The sequence below is a fragment of the Oryzias latipes genome, chromosome 21 (genome assembly GCF_053564925.1).
Source record: "Oryzias latipes strain Hd-rR chromosome 21, Olatipes_Hd-rR_3.1".
Classification (NCBI taxonomy): domain Eukaryota; kingdom Metazoa; phylum Chordata; class Actinopteri; order Beloniformes; family Adrianichthyidae; genus Oryzias; species Oryzias latipes.
Window position 1 is genome coordinate 24,410,128 of NC_136257.1, and position 18,370 is coordinate 24,428,497.

The following is an 18,370-nucleotide window of genomic DNA, read 5'->3' on the forward strand; positions in this document are numbered from 1 at the left end:
AAAGGATGAAATGAGGAAAATGTACAGTTTTTGCCAGTAACTCTGCTGAGCATATGTAAGATTAAAAAAGCAAAACCCTTTGGAGGTTGTACTTAGAAATGTTAAGCAGATTAATACTTTCCTATAGCTCTTTTATTCAAAGATAAAATTAAATATGAGTGAAAGTCTGTATGGGCTGTTTTTCCCCCCACAATTAAGTCAGTGTGGTGATGTTTGCTAGGAGGTACAACCAGCAAAAGGGGAATGCAATTGCATTAGCATTTGATTAACATTGCAAAGCGAATTAATGGGTTTGAGTAATATGAGTGCCAAATTGTAAATAAATGAATACTACATGACTAAATTGAGGTAAAAAGAAACAGGGTTGCAAGGCTTGCTGTAACTTGTTCATCCAGAGCTTTCACTGACATGGCTCTTCTGGGTGTGTTCACCCCTCCTCTTTCAAGGCTGGCCCTGACAGCCGAGACAGACAAGTGAAAGACATCAAGAGAGACAAAGCCAGAGCAGAGGACAGAGTGACGAAGCCTTGCAGGGAGTCAGCTAGACTGCCAGACCTGCAGTGTAAACAAGGTAAGCCCAAGCACAGAGCTTGCGGGTGCAGGTAATTACACAAAGAGACAGCAGAAATCCCGCTTTAATGGATAAAGTGCCATTTTTAATACGGAGCCCCTTACAGCCTTTTCATCCCAGCCAATCCTCTGCTGCCATTCTCTGTTGACAGCTGGAAAGAGAGGCATTATGGGTGATCGTTTCTGCGGGATTTTAATAACCCAGGTCAGCTTATCGTGATCGTTCCGTGGCAAGTGGGGGGGCTTTGAAAGTGGCGTGAACACTTCAAAGCGTTCATTCTCCCACATGGTGAGCTCTTCACCAGAGATCTCATCAGTGACTCTAATGGACCTGCACAGTTTCAGTGACAAGAAAATATACAAGCCCTGATTTGTTGAACACATGTTTGGTTTGCTTTTTGCCCCAGGCGATGAATTACATTAAATCCTGCTGCCTGGGAGGCTGGGTGGGTGGCTGCACAGGCGGCCTGCGATTGCGGCCGTCACCCAGCCCACCACAAGGGGAGGCCGCTGTGATGAGGCCCAGCCCATTTATTAATGTTATTAGAAGGGTACGAGGTAAGAGGCCGAGGTGGGATAGCATTTAGCAGTGTGGCTAAGAGATTACGGGGATTACAGATGATAATGTAACACAGACAGGGCTCTCCAGCAGGCCTGGGATTAGTGTCAGCACGCTGCAGCAGGTCTGGGTTAGATAGCAGCTAATTCGGTAATGCTGCATACAGGTGACCCCCACTCTGAGGCATCACGGCTACTGAGGGGAGGCGGCGTTTGATGAATTTATAATGTCAGAGTGATTCTGGAAGGAAACATTTCATTTTGTTCAAAGAGCGTTTGGCCTCTATCGCCAAAGCGGCTACAAAAGCTTTGAATGAACAGTTTCCTTGCCTGTTTACACCCATGAAGAGACATAATGAGAATGGAAGGAGTGTTCTTGACTTTTAGACGTTTTTCTTTTTGTTCTTTATATGCTCAAACATAAGATTTAATGATTTTCTTTACAGTGACATGACATCAAAAGTGGAGCTGCTGAACAGTGAAATGTGTCACACTTCTCTTCAAAATGTGTCACTCATTTCAAGCTGTTCCAGCTTGTGACTTCTTGAAGTCGTTTCCTTTTGCACCTGAATCCTCACAGGGTTCAGATGGGTTTACTGTGGGCAAGATTTATAAGACACTTCCTTCTACAAGTTTTTACATGATCAGAAAGAGAAAAACAAAGTAATTCATCATAATTTTATTTGGTTAAGTTCATCTGAGCTATATAAATTTTTGTATTTAGGTATTTTTACAGTTTACTACTAAATAATCTTACCACTCTGATCCACTTGACCTATTCTAAAAGTGTTCCCAGTGAGCTTTTAGTTATGCTTATGCTATTTTTGGCCACCATTAAAAAAACCTGTGTTGTTCTCTAGAACACATTTTCTGCAGAGAAATTCACCACTGAGTTGTGGGCGGGACTGTTGGTGCAGAGTAAGCCTGTCCTCATTTTGCATAATCCCTTTGTTTACACTCTCTCCCACTATCTTAAAGCCCCTCACACCCCCAACCGAATATGGTCGGTGCAACAAAAATGGGGAGCAATATTAGAGAAATGCATCTGTACAGTTTTGATTCCACCTCGAACGAGGAAAACTACGACATATATGGATCTAGTTGTTTACAAGTGGATGCATCGGAATGAGCCAATGTAGCCGATTGTGTCACTGCTAAAGGCTTTTTTTAAACTGCATTTTTCATCTGCTTCTGATTCACAAGAAATTGAATAAAGAAATAACCAGAAATGCAATTTTATGCTTAATTTTCTTTTCATTTGTCCTCCATCATGAGAAAAATACAAGAACATGTTAAAAACACAATTTTCATTGAGGTGGGTCTTTAAAATATCAATGAATTTAACTTTTTTTTTCATAGAAAAAAAAATTGTATTCAAGTTTAGGCTATGTTGTGACCTCCATTGATAACTGTTGATATTTTAATTTTGGTATTTTATCAATTTATTTTTGACTCCAAAAAGCCAATCTTTTGTGTTTCACTTACAGAGAAAAGATTTTCAGGTGTTCATTGTCATTTCTTTTCCTGCCTGGTTTTTCTTCCGCTGGTGGTGTCTTCAGGAAACCCCATTTGAATATGTTGAGGGAAGAGGCCACAGTGGCTCAGGGACCCAGGGCACACTTTGATCCCTACAGATCTGAGGAGCTTTTTTTCCTGTCCCGAGGTTCAGCAAGTCATGGAAGCCTTGCCCTGCCAGATGTTTGGAGACCAGGCTCCTTCCTGTGTCTCATCCTGCTGTCGCCTCTGGTGATCGCATCATTTGGCTTAGGCTGGAGCTCAACCTGGAGTGTTTCAGGTCACTAGAAGAAGGGGGGAAAAAAACCACACAATTAGCCGTGGAAATCAAATTACTCCACCCCTCCTGTTACAGCACACACTCAGCACATTGGTCCTGTGATGCTAAAACACCAGATCATGACCCAGTAGGTCTACTATAGAAATCCTGGATGGATGTTTTAAACCATAAATTTCACAACAAGTTAACTGCCTGGTCTTCACCCAAATACACACAGCACTGTATTTTATGGAAGAAAGACAGCTTTAAAGCACTTTGTACTCCAGGCGCTATGCAAAACCAACCTTTGATTTCCTTTTTCTTTGTCAGTAGAAAACTTACGAGCACACTGTGCAGTCATGCAAACTACACGTTACTTCTCATCACCTGTCTGCCAGCTCTGAATATTAATGCAACACGTTTGTAAATGAGTCACAGAGACGTGCGCAGAAAGAAAGCCTTTGCTAGCACGCAGCCGATATGATCAGAGTGCTGCTTATGCCGCTCAGCGTGGTAAACAGGATGGTGCCGGGGATCAGTCAGAGCTGACTTTATGGTTTATGAAAGCTGAGCTACTTATGTTAACAGGCTTTCTGAAGATTATAGTTGTGGTAAACATACATGTCATGATGAGAGAGACGGCGATCCACGGAACTGAGACACACAACCAAATTACCTCTGTGCCATAAAAGATGGTTAACCTGGCTGTTTGACCGGATAGAGCAAAGAGTGATGATGGTGAAGTGATGTCATCTTTGTGGGTATAGTTATGTCCCCTCTGTGCATTACAAGGTAAATAAGAATTTTTTTTTCCTTGTCGCTCTTAGCTCTTTCTGTGTGCGGGTAGGATGTGGCCTCCCTTTCACCCACAGTGAGCTCGTCCCACGCCAAAACGAGCGTCTCACTTCCACATCCTCTTGCTCTGAAACATCTTCCCACATGGCCTCCCACAAGGTTTGCAGCCACCAGGTGCTGCTCGGCAACCCTCCACCACCACCACCAAAGCATCAGAGTATCAACATGAATCTGCCCGACAAACGATCCACCCTCTCCATGTTCTGCAGACAAATACTCTCCCACCCTCTCGCTGTCTCTCAGCCTTTTGATTTATCTGTCTGCCTCCACGTATCGCTGCAGCTCAACCGGATGCCTTCAGTTTTAGGCAAATTACAGGCTCGACGAAGCGGCAGCAGAGATTTGGAAAGGATAGGAAAGTCTCAACTTAACGGAAGGAGTTGCCTCTGTCTGACGCTACCTACGTAATCCTCTTAATGTCAGTGGGAGTCTTTAACAGGATGTACTTCCAAACTACTCATCATCACAATTCCAGCAGAATAATCTCCCCAGACAGGAAATCAAGGTGAAAAATTATGCTCTGAGTTGTTGTGTCAAGTTTTCTTCCAAGCACAGACCTTGTTAGTTTACTACATTTAGGATGAAAGTTTACATTCTGTTTAATAGAAGTGAGTGTTCCTTTGATCATAGGAAAAACAGCTGAATTTCATTTCCATATTTAAACAGTCCTCAGCTTGCTTTACGCATCGTTTGTCCCCACCTACGAACTTTCTTTCCACTGGTCCCGCAGGGTCACACTTATAAATTGCACGTGTTAAAGATTATGACACATGATGGACCTTTTCAGAGTTTGGAGATTTCTTCTAAATGCAAACATTTCTCCAGAAGTCAAAGTTCCAAAAATTGCTGTCAGGGGGAAATGATTGATTTTGGTGTGAAAAATTGCTTGTAACAACATCCTCTGCTTCCGTTAGTGAAAACAGATGCAGGAACTGGCCTCTCTCTACATTATCTGCTAGATTTGATGACTTTGTCCTCTAATTTGAAGCACATGAGTTACTATTTAAGACCAATGTCAAGAACAAACTTCCCCTTAAAAGTCTGGAAATCCTCTTCAGCTTAAGATATCTGTTTGGACAAATGTCTGTATTTGTGTGTGTGTGTGTGACTGTCTGTGTGTGCGTTTGTGTGAGTAAAGGCTGTTGTGAGTTAAAGAGAGGGGTCTGGGTTGCACATGCTTCATTTAGACATCAAAGGCTGCTGCTGATGATTTTTCCTTATAATCTATGTGCCTGGGCTTTCTCCATCTGAATAAACAAAGCCCAAGTGGCTAACAGCGTTCTGGGAGTAGTCAGGTGATTCTAGCACGTGACTTTAGAAGGAGATCAATATATATATATAATTTATTCCACTAAAAATCCCCTTTAGCTGCTCTTTTATGTTTTTTCTGAGGATTCTATATAGCGTTCAAGAGGTTTCAAAGCGGTATTTAGAGATGTAACACGACTCATCTGCCTCTCTTTGAATGAAAGAGGTACCTATCACAAAAATAATCTCAGTGCTTTTATATCTAAAGAGGCAAACACATTCTATATGTAAGTCTTTCCTTAGAGCAAACTCAGCTTGGCTTTTTTTGATAGGAAGAAATCAATATTGCATGAAATGCTCTGCCTCTGTATTCCCAGTGGACTATTATTTCTCCCCACCCCAAACAGCAGACATTACCCACAATCATTTAGTAAACCCCTAGTGTGAGCCACTGCCTGACCCCTTCCCTGCTATGCTCGCCGGTGTCCGAGCCGCGCTCTCATCCCACAGACCACTTTGGCTTGTAATGTATCTGCAGCCGGGGCAGCATTCCTCTGAGGCTGGCCTGGATCAAATGACAGAGATTTCCCCAAACAGCCCAGAGATGGGAGGCCTGACATCCTCTGATCTGCTACTGATCTGCCCTAATCACTGCAGGCAAAAGCGCTTGAATGTGAGCCCCCTAGCAGATCTACGTGGATGACGGGGTGCATTTCTGAAAATGTCTTCCTTTGTGAAAAGAGGATTGCAAACACAAGTCACTTCAGCATTTCTTTTTGCTTTAAGTGAAACGCTATTGGAGGCTAACATGCAGGTGTGTTTGCTGCTCTGAGCATTAAAGTCAAAGGGTACAAATGGTCGCATCTGATATTCTATGCACTTTCGACTTTTGCAGCAGTTTGACTTTCTAGTCTGCCATGATCCTGGCAAAATGGTAAAAAATTATCAGGCCAACTTGTTATTTTCTAAATTAAATAACCTCTTCTAGTTAATTACAACGCACATCTAAGGGTAGTAAATAAAAATGTTTTAAAGTCCCTCTCTGTTCACCTTCTGATTTATTTTAAAATTGTTCCCTTTTAATTATAATTATGCTTTTTTTTAGCCAAACTCCAAAAAAACTGTGTTGTTTGGCAGAATTCATTAGAAACTCGCCTCTGAGTTGTGGGAGCAAGCCTCCACTAATAACCAATCATCCTTTAGTTTACACTCTCTCCCACTAGCTTACAGCTCCTCACAACCCCAAGCTATCATTAGTGGTGCAGCAAAAATGGCGTCCAATATCAGAGCAATACAGATTTTGTGCCATATGTCAGCTCGGACGAGGACAATTAAAACGTACATGAAGACATCCACGAGTGGATGCATCGGAATTGAGCGGAACTGGGAGACTTTTGCCTGTATCATTTGCTGCATCACAAAAGAGAGCTTTTTTTAAATGACCTTTCTTCCCCTGATTCATCCCAATTTGAAATAAAGAAATACCCAGAAATGCAGTTTTAATCTTAAAATCTTTTATATAAATGGTGTATACTTGTATAGTGCTTATCTACCTTCCTGGGGGGCTTCCAAAGGGCTTTACATTCCCACTCCCGATCACACACTAATGGCAGCTCAGTGGTCAAACACTGGTGCCAAACTTCCACCAGAGGCAAGGTGGGGTTCAGTGTCTTGCCCAAGGCTACTTCGTCTTGGGCAAGACCGGAATCAAACCTACAATATTTCGATCAGGGGTCGACCACCCTACCACTTCCCCACGGCCGCCCATGACTTTAATAATGTCCTCTATCATGGAAAAAATGCTGCAAGAAAGCATTAAAAACACCAAAAACTGTAGTTTAAGCTACTTCTTTAGATTTTATATTTCAATTTAGGAAAAGTAGCTTTTATATTATTATAATAAAAATGTTGAAAGTTACTTGAAATGTGGTTGAAATGTTTGTGATGACTGACTTTACACAAAAACGAATATATTAACAGCACAGAAACCACTAATTCAACTGATACAATTTGATCACAATAATGCATTTGTCTCCCCTTAAAACAAGATCAAAGAAGTTAAATAAAAAATTGGAACATGGATTCTCTTCCAGTCATCTGAATATGAACACATGAATATATTGCAGTCTCACAGGTGCTCAAAATCCTTGAAACATTTCTGAAGTAGAACAAAAACACTAACTTTTAAGATTCATAAATGTGACTAAATCATGTCACTGCTTTTTTTTACCAATTCTATTTTGAACAAACATATATTGTTCATCTGGCATCTGTTTAGACATATTTTATCCTAACCCAATTTTACTAATGATGGCCAAATAATAAAATAGTTTAAAATAAAAGTTTCTTTTTTTTTAAATACAGAAAGGGTTTATACAAATATACTCCTGGTTTTCCCACGGAATAGAAAACAGAACCCCAATTGTAGGAGGAATAAAAGGCTCACAGCTTCCATCTGTTTGCTCAGCTGTTGGACAGGACAAAAAAAAAATATTGTCCTTCAAAATCAGACTGATTCAACTATTTGAACAACTCACACAACAACTGTGAAATGCTGCTCTGTAACTTCAAAGGATAAGTTATTGCAACAAGCGTTCACAACCTACTCTTCTAAAAGATAAAATTGGGCCATTCAACAGTTTTTGGTTGAATAGTTGAATGAAAAGTTCAGTTCTCAAGCAAAACTACTCCACATATTTTTAGTAATAATACAATTATTGAATTTCATAAGGGGAAAAAATTACAAACAAGGAAATAAATCTGTTTTTTATAACTGTTTAGTCTGATTTAGTCAAAAATTTTAGCGTAATTTGTCCTTTAATATGTACATTTTATACAGCCTTTGACAGCTCTTTGACTTACTGTAAATGCTAAATGCAGTTGATGTAACTGAATCCAACTATTTTAGGAAAATGTATGTCTACAGTCTTTCAGGCTGTTTTCCTCAGAATTCCCCAAATATCCTGAAACCCTCATGGGTGTCCAGGGTTCGCACAGTGGGCTACTAACACCTCCGAGCCATGGATAGATAAGATTCACCGTAAAAGTTGGGTGATATCTTCGAACTGACAGGAACTTTCTGGCCATTTGTGAAGGCTGACTTCAGTATAGCAGAGCTAGATTGAATAAAAGCAAAAAAGGCTGAGAGGAGATAGAAGGGACCCTGTTCTTTGATGTGCACACGTGAGTGAGATGTGATGAGGTTTTTGAGTGCCGAGCGTAAAGATGGAAGGAGCACATACAGTTTAAGTCAAACTGGAAACTAAAATAATAGAGATGTGTTGTTTTTGGATGAATTTTGGGCAGAAGAGATTGACCATGATCAGGTATTAGCTTGAGCCATGAGATAAATATTTGGGATTTATTAAGCTATTGTTAGATGGTGCTGCATTCAAACATATTTTCACAATCTAATTATGTTTGAAAGGCTGTCAGTAAGATTGTGTTTTGGAATGAATAATTCATTTCTAAGTAAAGTTGCTTTTGAACAATCAGGAAAAACAACCTTCAGCTCCTTGAGATTCTGGAAGTTGCTGCAGGAGAAGCAGGAAGAGCAGAGAAGTCACTGAAAATGTCATTTTCCTTTGTTCAACGCACTAACAAAAGCTCACCTTTTCTTTTTCTTCCAGTATCTCTCTCTGATTGAGTTGAAACTAAGAATTCTGCCTGTAGACTTCTCCAGATCTGCTTAAACACATTCATGATTAACTTAGATTTTTGTTTTAATAAACAAAAACAAAAAAAATGTGGGCCGTCTGCGGACACAAATTGAAGCAGGGCTGGATCACTTTCTCACCTCGCGTCTCTAAGTGGTTTTTGTGTTGCTGCCGATGTCACGGCAACCAGATCACTTTCTGCTTTCTTCAGAGCATCACTGCTGCCTACAACACAGGGAGTGAGGAGATCAATAGTACTTTTGAAGGAGAGGAGGGAGTCGGGTTAAAGGAAGAGGCAAATGGAGTTTCTTCTTATTTCATACAGACTAATAGATTAGTTTGAGCATTGCTCTGTACAAACAAGTAACTGCTGCAGGGGTTTATGTCGGTGTGGAGGAGGGAAAAGAAGAAAACATTAGAAATCATGAGTGTATTCATTGATTTACTCCACAAAGGAGACAAGAAAGCAGATGCTTTAGTGTTTTTAAGAAAGTCAAACAGGTTTAGTATCGTGGGATATTGTTTTTGTGAACTGGGGGGAACATTTTTCAGATGAAACCTCCACTGCTGACTTGTGGAGGCTCAGGACAGAGGGCTATATCAAGCTAATGTGGGTTTTCCTGTCTTTTTATGAACACAATCTTAATTATTTGGAAAGAATTACATTTAAAACATTTTGAAGGTGGATTATGTGAACAGTAAAAATAATTTGAATAACCTGTACGCCTTGTTTTTAACATTTTTGCTATCTCTGAATTCTGAAATGAAAGGCATGATTTATTGCCTTTGGATATAAAAATAAATAAATAAATTTATTTTATTGTGAATATTGAACAAAAATAGATTCCCCATTTTGCCCAACATTTTCAAATATTAGTATATCATTTATACATATATTTACATAAGTTTGGTGAAAGCAAAAGTAGCTAAACCTAATTTAAATGTTCTCCATTAGCATAGCTCACAATTGCTTGTAGCAAACAGGACTAAAACCAATGGCTTCCAGTGACTCTTTAAGCCTTTGGTGGTTATTTTATGAATGAAAGTCAAGTGTGACCCAATTCCAGGTCTCTGCCCTCTTTCAAAGGTAACTGGAACACACCATAGGTCTGTAGGGAGCCAACCAGTAATGTGGGGAGTTTTTTGGGATTGGAATTATTTCAAGTACAAAAGAGTAAAAACAAGAGATATACCTCTATGCATACATTCACCATAAGACGAGTAGTCATTATTTGATTGGAAAATCAAAATATTTAAAAGTAAAAAAGATAGATAGATAGATAGATAGATAGATAGATAGATAGATAGATAGATAGATAGATAGATAGATAGATAGATAGATAGATAGATAGATAGATACCTCCACATGTAAATGATGGCATTGTACTCACTCAATCATAAATCTCATACATGCAATGAATGCCACATTGAATCCATGAAATGTGATTTTTTTCAAAAACAGTTTAATTATTTGCTTTAAAAGGAGTGGGAGGAAGCAAATTTCTATAACCTCACCCCTGATATGCTTTACTTAATTATTTTACTCATATTTTTACATATGTTCTGGTTTATAACTTTACATTTAAAATAATAAGTAAGTCAACATTAAAACAGAACAAAGTACAGAATAATTAACTAATAGCTTTTTTTAATAATCAGCATCTTAACCGTACCGTTTCTTAAAAGACTATACATTTGATTTTACTTTGTGATTTTTTTTTTATCTTGAAAGGTGGTATAGAAATAAAGTTCATTATTATAAATTATCAAAATGGAGTGCTTTATAATTGTTATCAGAAAATATTATTACAAAATTTCAGAAATTGTGTGTTACAAGGTTGAGTGTCAGTGTAGTCACAGTAATGTTTGCTTTAGCGGTATCAGTCTTATCTTTTACGTGTTGCAAACAAGGTTGGGAATCACAGGTATTGTGAATACACTAACATGTAGCGTGTTTCAAAAAAGTTGAATAGTTACTGTGAACGCAGTTAATAAAGTCTGAATTGACTGACAGACTTATCTCTGACTGTTTTGCCTTGCTTAATGCACCTTATAGTTTGGTACGCCTTACATATGACACAAGTTCAAAAAGAGACCATTTATTGACAGTAAGCCTTATAATCCAGTACACCATATAATGCGGAAATATACAATGAGGTTTTGGGAAAGTTTGTACCATGCTAATAAGATAGGGGTCCCAGAAATGCACGCATCAAATATCATACCAATTATTATTTAGTGTTCTTGCTAAATTCTAGATTTACGTAAACAAACAATTTGCTAGAAATGGTTACAAATGAATATTTTGCTTGCAGCAAAGTAGGATTTATTTAAGTTTTCAGATGAATCTATCCGAACATAAAAATACTTTCAATTAGTTTCTTTGAACTTCTCATTCAATAAAAAGTCCAGTAAATAAAATACAGACTTTAAGTTAGCTATAAATAGTTGTTCAGCTGTTTCTATTGAGATAATAGATGAAGAGGTTGAGCATAAGCACAAGAATTAAAGTTGCCTTTCCAGAGCATTAAAGTTGCCTTTCCAGCTCTAACTGCTGTAGCTTATTGGGAAATCTTGCGACCGCCTACCATGCACCTGTTAGGAGAGTGATAATTTTGTTTATTTGCTCAAATCCATGTAATATTACATCATTATTGTGTCATTCCACCAATTAAATTATGTAATCCTACTGGGGCAAATGTGAAAAGGTTAACATGACTTTTCTGTCATACAGATTACAGAAGTCGACAGCAGACGGTTTGCCGTCGTGGTCGTGTTCCTCTGTGTTGCTGTTCTGCCTGCTTGGATCACTGCCCTGGATTTCCTCTGTTGCAGGTCCAGTGATGAAGCTCCAGCAAAGAGCTGCTCGTCGCCGTGGCCAGCAGCCCAAACTGCTCAATAGCCCCGAAGACAGCCTCTACTACAACCAGCTAAATGTGAGTTCAAAGTGCCGATAAAGGCCTTTGTCTGACTTTGGTTCCACATGATAATACAATTAAACCTACCTGTGCCAGACCCTGGAGCCCCACCCCCACGCTTCTCTGCCTCTTGTCTTGAACATGTGCTTATGCTCTTTATCTGTTGCTTTCATGTCAGGATGTCTGCCTTCACGGTGAATAATTGATGTGGTTTATCAAAGCTGAGCAAGATGCATGCTTCATCAGACTCACTTGAGCCCTTTGATCAGAAAAAAATTATGCTGTGACTTCTGATATTATCAGCATCTGCTCGCATTCAACACAAAATCACTTTGAATTAAAAATTAATGACTCTCTGCTCATCTTTTGACTGTGTGCTCTTGGCCCTTTCCTCAGAGAACTCTGGATTACCAGGGGAGCAAGAGGAAGCCGAGAAAACTTGGGTAAATAACTGCTTTCCTACTTAGAGCAGCTCTAAACAGAGCAGGCCCTTTGTGGAATAGGATAATCCCAAAATGGAGTTGTTTTCTTATAATGTAAATGGAGAGCTGAAAATAACAGGCTTTTATTAGAAGACACTCTGCGTCACTAAAGAGGGAGTTACATATTACAGCTCTGTCAGCACGCTGCTTTTAATTTTTAAAAACCGGACTTATATCCTTGCCTCGGCAGCATGTTCAAAAATCTGCCTGAACGTCCTGAGCTGAGTCTGCAAACATTTGTGTTTGCTTTTTTCTTTTAACATCTTAAAAAACTTCATCTCTTCTCTCCATGCTGCTAACCTCTTCACTTGTCTTCTCTCAAACCAGTCAAATCAAAGTGCTGGATGGAGAGGACGAGTACTACAAATTACTGTCAACCGTGGAGTCGATCCCCGAGGAAGAGCTTGTGACCGCCCCCTCTCCCGCTCCTCTAGTGGGCCCGTCATCAGTCAGACCTGAGCCTCACATCCGTGTCAGCCGGTAAGACACTTGTGTCAGACATGCAGACTGACACTCCAAAGACCGTCCCATAGTGTTGGAAGTGCTTTGAGGGTGTGGAGTAGACAGGAGTGGGTGCAGGTGATGCCCTCATCTATAAAGTGGTCAGAAGAACGTTCTACTAATCAGTAGGGAAGATGTTTTGCATTTTCTTTTGTTCTACTGTTACTTTTATTTTACAAGTTTCCTGCTTTGCAACAGTTAGAAATGCAGATTTTTGAAAAGCGTACGTAAGTAAACATCATCCTGATTTTTATCAAGCATCTCCAAGATAGCTGGATGTTCATTAGAAGTAAAATCAAGCAATGGAATTTACAACTTACTAAACAAACTATTGAAAGTCCTGCAGTAGTTAACACTTCAAAACAATGCAAGTCAGTTTTATTTGCATAGCCCCATATCACAATGCAGTTGTCTCAACAGGCTTTACACCAATAATTGTACAAAAACATAGGATCAGCCTCTGGTTATAGATTTAAGAAAATAATAATTAAAGGTATGGCATTTTGGAATGAAAAAAAAAATATATATAAATTGAGACAGAAGGATCTCTAGCTTTGACTCAGGTCATTTTGTGCCCATTTTGCCACAGAAATGCAGACTAAACCTGGAGATTCTGCACATAGAACTACAAATGATGATAATTCTCATTAAAAATGTATTTTTTATAATTTTATTGAACTATTTAAACCTCTGAGGCATCAATTATGGCGTCATCTGTTCTGAAAATAATTTAAAAAACATAAAAATCAATCTCGTGAAGAAAAAGAGAGTACGGTAAATCTTTATCAGTTGTTCTGCTCCTTCCTCAATTGATTCATCATTCCAACTGGCACAGCCTCACTTTACAGGCAGTGCACCTCTAGTCTCCGCCACATTAACCTGAAACATTCATCTATTTTCAAGCATTTTGTCTTTTGTTCGACCCAGATCCAGAGACAAATCCTTGTGAAACCCGGAACTCTTTCCGCAAGTTCTCCCTCTGCGATTTGCCTTCAGTTAGAGAGGCTTTGTGCTGTCTGAGAGCAAGAATCACCACACAGAGCTTCACAGAGGCTGAGCCAGACCTCACTTTGAATTTCAACATAAATACCGGAATTTTCTTTTAGGATGTGAAGTGTCGGAAATGCAGGGCTGGCGAGTTGATTTGTAGAGCTTTTTTTTTTTCTTTTCAATTTGCATATCATTTACTGCATCTCTCTTTGTTGACACCCGAGGGCCTGAGTGGAGATTTTGATCTTAATAGGAAGAGTAGGGTGGTATGACTGAGGATCTCTTCCTCCTTATGCTCAGCGGGGAAAACATGAGCTCTGCCTTGATGGTGAGACCAGCTTCACTTTGGTTCAGATTCACAGAAATACTGTGGAAATTAAAGAGAACTAAATGTTCATTAAATGAAGCGGCACTGTGGTGTGAAGGTCGGACTCGGGTTGAGGACCTGACCATCACATAAGCAGTTGTCCCGAATCTCTTTTGGACATTTTGTGATCTCAAAACTCTAGTGAGTTTGAAATGACTTCAGAAGTTTTTGGGTTTTTTTCTTTTTCATCCCACAATTTTTAACCATAGCAATGCTGGCTGTTTTTAGCAGCATTATTGATGTCAAGTTTGGAAACTTGTTTTACTAATCCGCATGCATTTATAGAAAAGAAAAAGTTTTATTAGTGCATTAAATGCATTACTTTATGATAAGATTGTTATTGTTGATTTAGGATGGAGTAAAAACTAGCTTGTGCATCAAAATAGAATTGAATTAAATCAGATTTTAAGATGAAATAATGTTTTGCAGCTTTTTTAATTGATGTTGCACAGTTACACTATTTGCCTTTTTACAGTCATGCAGTAAAAATTTCAAAGACCTAATTTCTCAGACCACTGGCATTATTGAGAAGTGGTCTCACTGTCAGTTCAGACATATTTCACCTCCGGTTGCAGCCAGAGATCCTATAATAATTAAAATCTGCGTTGTGCCCCTTGCTGGGATAGTTGGTTCCTCTGAAGAGCAGTCTGAAATAGGTCACCCTAGCACCCTGTAGTGCATCTTAAAAGTACACTGAATCAATTAAGTGTGATCATGCTCCCTTGATTATTTCGGCCCTGTTTTACCATAGAGAGGAATTTCAAATAAGCTCACTAGTTTGAATAACAAGGTTGGGCTGTGGTGACGGATGGTGCCAGAGTGGGAGTTTCTTCCCCCGTTTTCTGTGCCAAATAAACTCTTGGCTGATTGCCTGCTTTAGCATATGCAAGGAAGTGAGCAGAGGTGTGTATGTAATTGCCTCAGATTGCTGATTATGTGTTGTAAAAAGACAAATATTGAGAAATGTGGCATCATTCGAATGAGAGACGTGTTCCACGAAAGTTGTTTGTCGTGAAGGTTATAGCGAGCAGCATGGAAATGTTATGTCAGATTCTGAGGTCTGACACCTGCGTCGTCTTTAATGTTTCAGTGCAAATCCAGCACTCTCCTGTGTCCCTCATTAAGTCTCACAACATCTGGCATGTGGGAGAGGACTTTAATGTGGCTAGAGTTACTGCGGCTGTTATTCTTGCCATTTTACTCATTTGCTTCATGAGCTGAGCTTTCATTAGAGCTGCATCCAGACACTGTTTTTGAAAGTTTTTAACGGCCTTTATGAAAATCGCTCGAGCTGCAGCCTCAACAAATGATGAAAAGCCTTTATTTTCTAAAGAAGCATGCTTACCTCTTCACCTAATAGCGACGTCTCACTTCAAAGAGAGAACACGATTAGGCCAACATTGTCCTGTTTCTGTATCCTTTGAGTTCAAAGGGAGGGTTTCAATGCATGAGCAGGATCCTCAAATGCTGTTTTACTGCAGTTTACGTGCTTTCCATTCTTAGGTTTATCTGATTTTTTGTGAGTCTCCTATTACAGTTTTTTTGTGTTTTTTTATTTATTTTATTTTTTGTTATTATTTTTCAAATCTCAAACTCCACATTGCTATGATATTTACTTTTTATTAGTTCAGGCGGGAACCCCAAATGCAAGCCCAGAGCTAAAGGAACATTTCCTAAAGACATAATAAAGAAACTGGTGGAGCTGGGAAGAGAAACAAAAAGTAAGAGGCATAGAGAAAGAGTGAGATAAAAGAGTCTGTTGAGTACATACATCAAAGCGCTCTTAATGACAACGGATGCCATTAGGGCTACTGTGGCTTTTGTTTCAGCATCCTCTCACCTGCAGTTAGCTGAGGCCGCTCTATGCACTGTTTTGTTTTGAACATTTGCATGAATATAAAATGCATGCAGGGCAAGAATAATCTTGAAGGTGACCAAAGCTTTTGGTCACAATTACAGCCTTCTTTTCATTTGCAAAGTAGATGCGTTACCGGCTTCCTCCAAATGCAAAGAGGGAGGAAAACAAGAGGAGCAACAAAAGGAACAATTTGGAAAAGAAGCTGCTTTTCTTTATGCGGCAAAATGTACTGACCTAAAAGTTTTCTGCCGCCTCCGGTGCCGGAATGGAATTTAACAAATCAGAGCATGAAATTATGATTAGCCTTTCTCAATTTGTAGACAGAGCGGGGCACAAGCAGACTTGGCATGGCCGAAGGTAGGAGACGTTTTGTTTTGCCCCAGCATTTCCTTCCCAGATGGAGCGACCAGCTGCCATTGAGTAAACGCTGGACTGGTAACAGTGTGAGAATGACCACGACCTGGTTTCAGTTTACGGATGCATCATGGACTAGAGGGGTAACTTGATGGTCAACCAAACTGTTTTGAATGAGGTCAGACAAAAACATTTTGAAAATAAATAATGAGCAGTTTGTTCTTTTTTTGTAGAATAGCCCTTTACAACTGAGGTCAAGGATCAATTTGCTGTGTTTGAAGAAACTTTACATTCTAGATGTCATTAAATGTAATCATATAGATTTCATGTTTAGTTTTTGTCCAAAGTTTTAGAGCCCATTAATCAAATCTTGAACTCATGAACTCTGAAAAACTGTGGGAAGTTACTTCCTTCTGAAACCAGCCTCCAGTGGTCATTTGAGGAACTGCAAGATTTTTTGTACTTCCAGGTTGGCTTTACATCTGAGAACAGTAGGTTTACCAGAGTTTAACTGAACTTACCCAACTGTCCAAATAAGCATGCAATCCATGGAATAAGATCAAACTATTCAGTACCAAAATGCTCTTAGTGTTTCTTTTGTTATGAGTGTTGTGTGTCTAAAATGATCACTATCAAAGTTATTTTTTTAGAACAAAAGCTTTTTAATGCTAGAAGAAAGTTTAAACTGTAGACAACTCTGTCTATTACATAACCTTAAAAACATCTCCAAAGAAAACTTATTAGACTACTAATGAATGTATTTTGCAATTAATTTAGATTTCTTAATAGGTTTTCAAAAGGGTAAATAACAACTTGTTGCACTAAACCAAAACAACTGTTCCAAAATGACAAAGTTTGTCCTCATTTAAATCATTGCCTCCTAACATAGCACATGTCTTTTGCTGGGTGATTTGTAAAACTCAGGCTGAGGCGCTCTGAAGAATCAACATAACTTAAGCTTTTACCAGCACAGGAAGTTTTTGATGGCTAAACATCTAAGAGGGTGTGTGGAACAAATGGGAGCATTTTACTCCAGAAACCTGAAAGCCCTTTGAATATCTGTGGCTGTTTTCTCCGTGACATCTTGGTTTGAAGGTGATAGCTTTATGTAGCAGGTTTTTTTTTCTTCTCTCCCTGCACATCATCATAAAAGGGGCAGAGTTTTTCCTCTTTAAGGCAGGATTAATGCATCCAGGGTGGGCTGAGTGAAGGTAAAATGACCTGTCCCGCCTTTTGTGACCCAGGGCCAACCCCACGCAAAGCTCGGCTGTTTGCTCTTGAATATGCAGAGATCCTCGGCTTCATAGGCTCACAGGAGAGAGGATGGAAGGGGGGGGGGGGGGGGGGTATCGTGTTGCAAGGAAAATTAGTAGGACCAAAGTTGGAGTTTCTGTGTGTTGGGGGCTGCGAACAATGGCAGCTTTCTGTCAGCCAGCAACTTCAAAGGTCCTCTGAGTGACTGCTCTGAGTTATACTTTGTTGTAGATCACTGAGGAAATTCACAGATGTTTTCTCATACGAGACACCATTATAGCGGCTCAAGTACCCAGTAGCCTGAAGCATCTCTCCCCCTCTCCTCCCGTCTCTCCCACACATGCACCCCTTCCTCCCAAGCCTCTGAAATCTCTTCTACGAGACAGATGTGGAACCATTTTTTTCTCTCCAACTGTCCAGAGAATATGGAAAGTTAAAAAGGGTTCATGTTGCTGCAACTCTGTCAAATCCTGTCTGCCTGCTCAGAAGGTCAAAATCATATACTTTAGTTCACATCCACTGTACATCAGCAGTACTTAGGCAATTAATCAAAAATTAAATACTGTTGCAATAACCAAAATAAAGCATTTAATATGAACTAAATAATTTTTTTTTCTCTTTTTTTCTTCCAGATTGCCTTTTTGATCAAAACCATTTCTGCAAAAACACCCGACTCCGACTGTAAATAAATGTGTATTTATTTATCAGTACATGTCTGTTTTCTATGAGTCAAATAAATGTGTTCACAGTCCTTTTTGACATCAGTGTATTTTGGTATTCATTACTATTTCTGTTTGAAGGTTAAACCTACAGTTTGTCAACCTTTCAATGCATCACACATCACAATACATTAATAAATAGCTTTGATGATGGGTTCTTTGTTAGAATTAAAATAGTAAATTAGATCATTATGTTTTAGTTTTAATACATAATCAGTTACAGATTAATATTTATATTCACGTTCCAACATCTCAAAACAAAATCTT

At 39.2% G+C, this 18,370-nt stretch overlaps 1 protein-coding gene across 4 annotated transcripts in view; it reads left to right on the forward strand.

Moving 5' to 3' along the window:
* myo3b (myosin IIIB) overlaps positions 1 to 18,143 on the forward strand; it is a 74,685-nt gene extending 56,542 nt beyond the window's left edge. For 3 of the 4 annotated variants that reach the window (XM_023950546.2, XM_020713272.3, XM_023950544.2), the window contains 5 exons: positions 447 to 570; positions 11,496 to 11,596; positions 11,975 to 12,021; positions 12,388 to 12,540; positions 18,017 to 18,143. In XM_023950546.2, coding sequence (XP_023806314.1) covers positions 447 to 570; positions 11,496 to 11,596; positions 11,975 to 12,021; positions 12,388 to 12,540; positions 18,017 to 18,029 — 438 coding nt within the window. In that variant the 3' untranslated portion in view covers positions 18,030 to 18,143. Of the gene's footprint in view, positions 1 to 446; positions 571 to 11,495; positions 11,597 to 11,974; positions 12,022 to 12,387; positions 12,541 to 18,016 lie in introns of those variants that run through there. The other variant, XR_013652629.1, reaches the window with a different exon arrangement.
* Positions 18,144 to 18,370: the final 227 nt, after the last annotated feature.